The sequence below is a fragment of the Trifolium pratense genome, linkage group LG7, assembly GCF_020283565.1.
Source record: "Trifolium pratense cultivar HEN17-A07 linkage group LG7, ARS_RC_1.1, whole genome shotgun sequence".
Lineage (NCBI taxonomy): Eukaryota > Viridiplantae > Streptophyta > Magnoliopsida > Fabales > Fabaceae > Trifolium > Trifolium pratense.
The window spans coordinates 12369215-12377298 of NC_060065.1; the positions used below are offsets into that span (position 1 = coordinate 12369215).

Genomic DNA, 8084 nt, shown 5'->3' on the forward strand with positions numbered 1-8084 from the left:
CTTAAAGAAAAAAAGGTCCGAATAGGTCCCTTCAAGACATATCCGTTAATCAGTTTGGTCCTATTTAGACCTCTTTTTAGGGACCAAACTGATTAACGGATATGTCTTTAAGGGACCTATTCGGACTTTTTTTTTCTTTAAGGGACCTATTTGGACTTTTTTTTCTTTAAGGGACCAATCTGAAACCAAAAATGTCTTTAAGGGACCATTTTATTAATTAAGCCTATGGATTTTAAATATTCGGTTTTTTTTAATAAAAAATATTCTGCTTTTTTATAAAAAATAAAAAATTAGTTTTTTTAAAAGTAAAAAAATGTTAAAGTAAAAAATAAATAAATCTTTTTAATTTTTTTTATTTTAGGGATTTTTAAATTTTGTTTTTTTGGTTTTGTCCTTCACTAATCAATAAAATTTGGTTTTGGTCCTTTATTTGTCACATCATAGTTGTCACATGTCAAGTCGTTAGCCACATCAGCATTTTTGAAACGGCAGAGACCAAAACCAACTCGATTTGCATATGCAGGGACATTTTTTTTTAAAAAAAAACAATACAAGGACTAAAACCAAAAAAGCAGAAACATACAGAGACGAATGTGATATTTAAGCATTTCTATTTTAACTAACAATTTCTTATTTTAGCTAAAGACTTTATTCAAATTAAAACTCCATATTTTTAGCTAAAAGAACTCTAGCTATTTTTAATAAAAACTATTTTATCTCTAGTAAAATCAAATAATTTTTTTTCTTGAAAACTTGGTATCTGGCTCTAGGTCCGACTAATTCAAGGGGACCAATCCCACCGCCCACTTGTGGGGGCCTCATTTAAAGCCAGAGTTGTTTTGCTTTGTATGGACTTAGCCCATCAAAAATTGACACCAGGGGAAATCGAATAAAATTTCTATTCATGAGTTTCTCACTAACTCACTGTCTCTAGCCTATTCAACAAATTAAATAACACCTAAATACATCATATTCAATTAAATTAAAATAAAATTAATAATTGTAAAAATCGGGGTGTTACAACCCTCTCTTAAAGAATTTTCGCTCTTGAAAATTACATGAATAAAACAACCTCGAGATTCAACCTGGCCTACACTCGCAGTCCGAAGAAAACAAAGTCTAATTTCTTCTCAACACCCTAATTCTCTTAAAAGATGAAATAAGTATCAGAGCTTGGTTTCCAACTTTTTTCTTAAAGGATACTAAAAATGAAAAGGGGCCCAATTTATCGTAATCGGTCCTAAATTTTCGAAACGCTGACTACGGTCTGGCAAGTGCACCAGTCTGTCGTCGAGTAATAATATTAATAAAGATTCGTCTCCACATGGATCATGCCAAAGTGACTAGTTTTGTTTAGGAGTTTAGATAGTTTGCATTAACTTTTAGTTTTGAAAATAGTTTTGAGACAGAACTAGAGAAAATAAAGTTAAGTGATCAAAAGAGAAAACTAGATTAAGTGCTTTCAAATCTCTCTCCTAATTTGGCGTTATATTACTTATTAGTATTACTCATTTTATTATCTGGCGGATTAACACTAAAGTAGTGAAATGTGCTTTCGCATACTAAAATCACCCTGTTGCAATTAAAGACGCTGATACTCGACTTAACCTAAAGAAATTTAACTGCTCATAAGCATAATTAAAACAAGAGTAAAATTATGCATACAATTGATAAACAACAGGGTACAGCCACCGTCAACCACCGACAGTCCATACACAACAACTTACCAACAGCCTTATCATCCAGATCTCAAGTCGAGAGATGATTAATAATATAATTTAACTTTATAATTTTATATGAATTTAAATTATAAACATCTGTCAAAAATAAAAATTGATAAACATCTTTATTGTGGAGAAATTTTCTTTCCAACAAAAAATAATCATCCATAAACAGCCGTGAACATTTTTTTATTGATATCATGGTAATTAATAAATATAGAGAAAAGTTTCTCAACAATCTATGCATCTCATGGGTTGACCATTGTATCGACATCTTATATAAGACAATTTATAAATGTGGCCCTTAAAACGCAGCGGTTTAATTGTGGTCCAAGGTTGGGATCTCTCGAGATACACTCTTTTCTAACACTCAGTCTCTAATTGAATAAACAAAATCATGTAAGTCTCGCCACTTTATGTAGGACTTATTTCCAAATTGAGAAACCCACGTTTATTTAGAGAATGAATATTAGAGTGTTCAAATGAGAGTGTTCCTAGCACTTCTCATTAAAGGAAGAAATCAATTATTGATAGTTACATAAACTCAAGACAGAAAATTAGCATAACATCAGTACAAATACCACAACAATTTATGCAAGGTCACTATCCTCCCTAGTAGTCTAGTACAGACAAGACAAAGTATACAACACATAAGCAGCAACAATGTTCTCCATAAAATATGTGCTATGTATGAACTTGTGGTCCAATAATTCTTGACCTTGCATTGCATGTAGGCTAACAAATTTAGATGAATCCCAGTTGCCTGGTGAATATCAAAATTTGATAGCAAAAAACACCATACTATTAATGGGATTTGAGTTTATCATATCCTACTATAACAGGTTAATAAGTATCAATAATTTTAATAATGCAAACAGTAGCATAAAGGTGCACAATAAATCGACCAACATATTCTCGATGACTTTGGTGCAACTTTTTAAGCTACTGGACAAAATGCAGGGTTAATTAATTAGCATAGTTATGTTTCAGAATGTACAACTCTATAAAACATAATCTTTCTGTTGTTAGATACCCTGAAAAGACAACTTGGATGAATTTGATGATCGGAACTTCTTTTGAAGCCAGAGAGTTCGAGGAAAACAGTTAGACTGGTTATCCGAGTTGATGATTGGTGGAACTAAATGTGCACCAATGTGTCCCTCTTCATTGTAAGCATCAACTCTAGAACATGATGCTCCCATATTCTCTTGAAGAAACCGATTCAAAAATCTTTCTCTTGAGCTCAGCACGTTCCCTTCACAACTCCTCAGTGTTGTTACAACATCCATTCCGTTGTAAGACTTCGATGGTCGCACCCGAGATCCACATTCAGCAGAAGAAGATAGAGTTTTATTCTTCATCATGGGATTTTCAGAATTGTAATAAGCATAGTCTATTTCACTTTCTTGATCATTGGACGACAATGGTTTCTGTTGTATTTTGCGTGAACAACTAAAGATGTTGTTGAAAGATAACCTCTTCGGTGAATTAGAAGTATGAGGTACATAAGTGATTCTCAGCTCAATGTTACAACCCAATATGCTTTGCAAGGAACTTGCAATCAATTTCCATGACTTCTCAGCCTTGGATACATGACGGCGATTACCGAATTCCAACTCCGCTATAGCAAGACCTGGAAATTATAATATCAGTACTGGAAGTTGCTACAAGAAAAGAAATTGATTTAAACAATAACAAAGAAAATTTCTCAAAAAGAAAATGTGGCAAAACACGGATTATAACAGTAGAAAGTGATTATACAGTATGATGCAATAATTTAAAATTAACATATAGATGAAGAAATTACAAGATGTAGATTGATCAACATGAAGCGAAGACAACTTTCCCTTCTTCCTGAGAAAAGTTTTGAGTTGACTAGATTGACATATCCCAGTAGCTTTATACCATATGGAATCCAGTGTTCCTTCGTGATCCTCGTGCGCCACTAATCTAAATGACTTGTTTTCACATCCACCTGTAGCTGTAGCAAGATGTTCCATGCTCTGCCCTGTATATGATGCATTGTTAAAATCAACATCGACATCTATTTAAGGAATAAGAAAAAAAGGAAATTGGAGAGAAAAATAGTAATTGAGCCCACCTCCATTGCATGCACTTCTCAGAAACGACTTGGAACCATCTGCATCGGTTGAAGGATAATCGATAGAGCTTAACTGTAGAAGAGCTACGGTGAACCATGTTGTTTGATTTTTTGAAATTCGTAATTGTTTCTCAGCTTCAGAAAGTATTCTCAATGCATGACTTAGTTTCTGAAGGTCTGCTTCCGCTATGGTGGAGAAAATAATCAGACAGAAACACAGAAATAAGATACAAAGAAAATAAAATTTAGACATTGAAACACAGTCATAGCGTGCAGAAACATTAAACAGACTATGTAATCAGTTAAAACTACATTAAATATGCTAAATTATTCTTTAAACACTTACAGGTATATCTACTAAAAAGTCTACTTCTGGCTTCATAATCACATTTCCCCGCAAGGATGTCCATTATGAGATTTGCCAACTGTGACACAAGTTGCAAAGGATCTATCCTCGATCTCATCAGCTCACGAGCTCTTATAACTGTATTTGTAGTGTCTGGGGACATCGCCAGATCCAGCAAATCAAGCAATTCAGCATCAGAAACAATCCCAGTCTGCATAAAAAAAAAAAGAGGGGGAAATCTGAGCACTGAGGAAAAAATGAAGCAAGTTTTGAGAAAAAAACAAGTATTGAACTAAAGCAATATACTTACAAGCTCGTAAACAAAGGAAATTTTGATCTTTTTACCAAGCAAACTCAGCTGATCAAGCATAATTTCTGCATCCCTAACAGAACCACAGGATTTTGCGGCAATAAGGTCCAAAGCATCTTGTTCATAATCAAGACCTTCTTCTGCACAAATTGTTTCTAATCTGCGTGCAATATCAGTGTCTTTAACCTTCTGAAAGTAATACCTTTGTGCCCGGGAAACTGCACTTTGAGGAAGCTTATCCAAATCAGGAGTGATCATCACAAAGACCGCGTGTTGAGAAATGTACTCTAGGTTATTCGAAAGGCACGCCCACGTCTCCTCGTTCAATAACTGGCACTCATCAATAATGAAAACCTTAAAACGTGAGGAAACCGGAGGTGTACACGCATTCTTGACGAGGGATTTGACCTGGTCTGTATGATTGATTCTCACAGAATCCACCACCTTAACATCTTTACTTCTTCCAGAAAAATATAAAGCACATTCTCTACACAAGCCACATGGTCTTTGCTCCTCAACAGAGAGGCAGTTCAGAGCAGAAGCAAATATCCTAGAAGCAGATGTCTTGCCGGTACCACGTGGACCATGGAAGAGATAAAATGATGTTATCCTTCCAATAGAGATTGCATTCAAAAGAGACCTAACTACCACATCTTGTCCCACCAAATCACCAAATGATTTAGGCCTGAATTTCATGGATAACATTCGAGGAGTTTCCAAATTTGGACTAATTTCACCACAATTGTGTCTCGCATTTCTATGTCCGTGAAGATTCGTGTCATCAGCGCCATTTAATATCAAGGGACGGTCTTCTTTCTCACAATAAAGATTTGATTCTATAAATCTTGGTGATTTTGACCAACAACAGCTTATTCCACATGCATTATTGGTATTATTTAGAACACCAAAATCTTGATTTGTATGCTCTGAGGAACCATTGGGCGATAAAGCATCACGAGGAGAAAGACATGGACTACTCAAATGGCTAGCGATATCTCCCACTACAAGAGACGGTTTAACTTGATTCTTGCATAACGGCTTTTTGGCCGACTTAATATGATCTATTCTCCCTAATTTTGACAATCTTCCAGTTTTTCTATAGCACAATTCCTCATCCTCTAAATCGTTAATATCCAATCCTCTACCACCATGGTTGCTACCACAGCTTTCATTAGGTGATTTATTTCCGTAAACACTTTGTTGATTCAGCCTTGATTTCAACATACCATGATTCGATTCAAAACCAGCAGCATTCAGCTCTCTTTGACCCTTAAAACATAAATTCCTTGATCTGAAGGCAAGGTTATCATCAGAATCAAAAGCATGAACATCATCAGGAAACATCAGAGTAATCCCATTGCCGGAACTATTTTCCCAATGTAAATTATCAATCAAAGGAGAATGTTTGGTCATAGAATTAGTTGATGGATCCCTCAATGACCTCACTCTCCTCAATGCTACAAGAGTCTTAGAAATCGGTATATCAACAGAATGACGCCGCCCATCCATCATTATATTACACTCCTATAACTCCACTTGAAACTGTTTAAATCTTTCCCTAAAGAGAAGTTTAACATTGTTAAACTAACATCAACATTCAACACAACACAGTGTAAAAATCAAAACACACACAAAGACAAATAGTGTTTGAACTTACACTAATAAAATGGATGGGGCATAAAACAACCCGGAAATCACAAAAACAACAGGTTTTTAACCCTCTAATAAACATTACTACCAAAAAAAAGCATAAAAATGCAACTAGGTCAAATTCCAAAGTTCAAGTCACAATGAAATACTAAACTGCATGAACGATTTAATAGCTATAAAAAATTATTAAAACAAAAAATTGTTTCTCAGTGAACAAGAGTAGAAAATGCAGTACCTTGACAAAAGATAAGAACAGAGAGAGTAATGGAATTGAAGCATCAAATTTTGTTCTCCCTTCTATAGCAAGCCATGCTGTAGCTATATATTCTGTTTCCATTGACATTCACACAGCATTATTATTACTATTAATTAAACAAAGTGAATAAATATAATACAGTACTCCGGAAATCAATGAAATAAAATATTGTAGTAGATCGAAAAGAAACAAAAAAAGAAACGACAAAGTTTGAAAAAAGAAAGTCAAGCAAACCTTGTAATAGAAAAAATGCAAAATCTGTTGAGAAAAAAATATAGGAGGAGGAGTATTATAAATTATAATGTGGGTAGCGTAGAAAATGGAGGAGCCAGCTAGCGTGTGAGAGTAAAAGGACTAACGGGTAAGGGACTGAAGAAGAGCGGAGAGTAGAAGTGGCAAGATAGTAAATGCAATAAATAAATGGTAGGGAGTGTTAGGCACGGCAAAAGGCTTGTGAATGGAGCCAAAAAGTGAGTGAGTGAGTGAGTGAGAAAGAGTTGTTTTTGGGAATGAATGAATGAATGGATTTGATTGAGTTGTGTTGTGGCGTGAACAAGTGTCTCTAGTGTGACAGGACAGCTTTGTGGTGTGGTGACTGGTGAGTGAGAGGAGTTTGTCTCGACCAGTGACCCTTTTCTTTCTTTATTTATGTTTCTTAGAAATAGAAACAGAGGAGGGGCTTTTTTTTTTTGTCATTTTTTGGTTGGAAAGGTGTTACGGTTAATGAATCTAGTTGATTTGAAGAAAATAAAATAAAAGAAAAGCTATGACTTTTGCGGTCGGCTTCTGCAGTGTTTGGGGCTGTCAAGCTGTGGGCAATACTCCACTTTCCACAGTGCTACTAGTACTACTACGGCTCTGTTCTTCTTTATCAAAATGGTCCATTCCAAGATTTCACCCATTAAAATCTACTTCATCTACTTTCATATATATATATATATATATATATATATATATATATATTCGGATAATAATAGCTTAGTTGATAGGAATATCGCACTATATGTATAGGAGCCCGAGTTCGAACCTCAAACACTCCACTTATTCACCTTTAAAGTAAATTTTCTAGTCACTAGACTACTTGACAAATAAAAAAAATTGAGATAGGCAAAGAGAAGGCAAGTTAGGGTTTCACTAGAATATCATTACTCTAACGCTAGTATATTAGAAAATTAAGGTGATAACAAATCTAGGGATTGGTTATTATACATAAGCTATCCTTATGCACCATGCATAAGTTACTTAGTGCACCCCCCAAATTACTTGTGCACCCCCCAAATTACTAGCACACCCCCAAATTTCTTATGCACCCCCCAAATTACTTGTGCACCCCCAAATTTCTCATGCACCCCAAATTTCTCATGCACCCCCAAAATTTCTCGCACACCCCCAATATGACTTTTGCCCCCCAATTTTATTTTTTTGGTCCCCTCCACATTTCTAGCCTAAACCATTTTGTTGTGGGAATGGTTTCAGAGATATGCACTCCAAAACCATTAAGTGTATAAGATGGTTTTAGAGTACAACCCTATAATTAGAATACAAACAATAATTGTGATTTGAAACCATTTAACCAACATAATGGTTTCCAGAATTTTTAAAACCATATAAACACACATAAAACCATTTTACAATACAAATGGTTTCAGTGTATAACTATCTGAAACCATTTAACCAACATAATGGTTTCCAGAATTTTT

General features: G+C 34.8%; 1 protein-coding gene and 1 long non-coding RNA gene across 3 annotated transcripts in view; one reads left to right on the forward strand and one right to left on the reverse strand.

Moving 5' to 3' along the window:
- LOC123897032 overlaps positions 1-5635 on the forward strand; it is a 27111-nt gene extending 21476 nt beyond the window's left edge. The window contains exon 14 of the long non-coding RNA XR_006804753.1: positions 4171-5635. This is a non-coding gene — a long non-coding RNA (uncharacterized LOC123897032). The remainder of the gene's footprint in view (positions 1-4170) is intronic.
- Positions 2150-7287, reverse strand: LOC123897029 (protein STICHEL-like 2). 2 transcript variants are annotated; one of them, XM_045947528.1, is made up of 7 exons: positions 6619-7287; positions 6364-6455; positions 4479-6036; positions 4169-4379; positions 3823-4008; positions 3529-3729; positions 2150-3354 (listed from the first exon to the last, which is right to left on the reverse strand). In XM_045947528.1, exons 3-7 carry the CDS (start codon positions 5988-5990, stop codon positions 2747-2749), a joined length of 2718 nt encoding a protein of 905 aa, XP_045803484.1. In that variant the 5' UTR covers positions 5991-6036; positions 6364-6455; positions 6619-7287; the 3' UTR covers positions 2150-2746. The 2 variants fall into 2 exon arrangements, with proteins under 2 accessions (XP_045803484.1, XP_045803483.1); XM_045947527.1 differs by lacking the exon at positions 6619-7287 and having other exon boundaries at positions 2265-3354; positions 6364-6464.
- Between the last annotated feature and the right edge of the window lie 797 nt (positions 7288-8084).

What these genes read in the sequence shown, in the direction of transcription:
- LOC123897029 (XM_045947528.1), bottom strand. Translation starts at nt 5,990, where the DNA reads ATGATGGATGGGCGGCGTCATTCTGTTGATATACCGATTTCTAAGACT. An exon ending in ACTTTTTAGTAGATATACCT is followed by an intron (nt 4,009 to 4,168) that starts GTAAGTGTTTAA and finishes TCTCCACCATAG; the next exon opens with CGGAAGCAGACCTTCAGAAA. An exon ending in GAGAAGTGCATGCAATGGAG is followed by an intron (nt 3,730 to 3,822) that starts GTGGGCTCAATT and finishes CATCATATACAG; the next exon opens with GGCAGAGCATGGAACATCTT.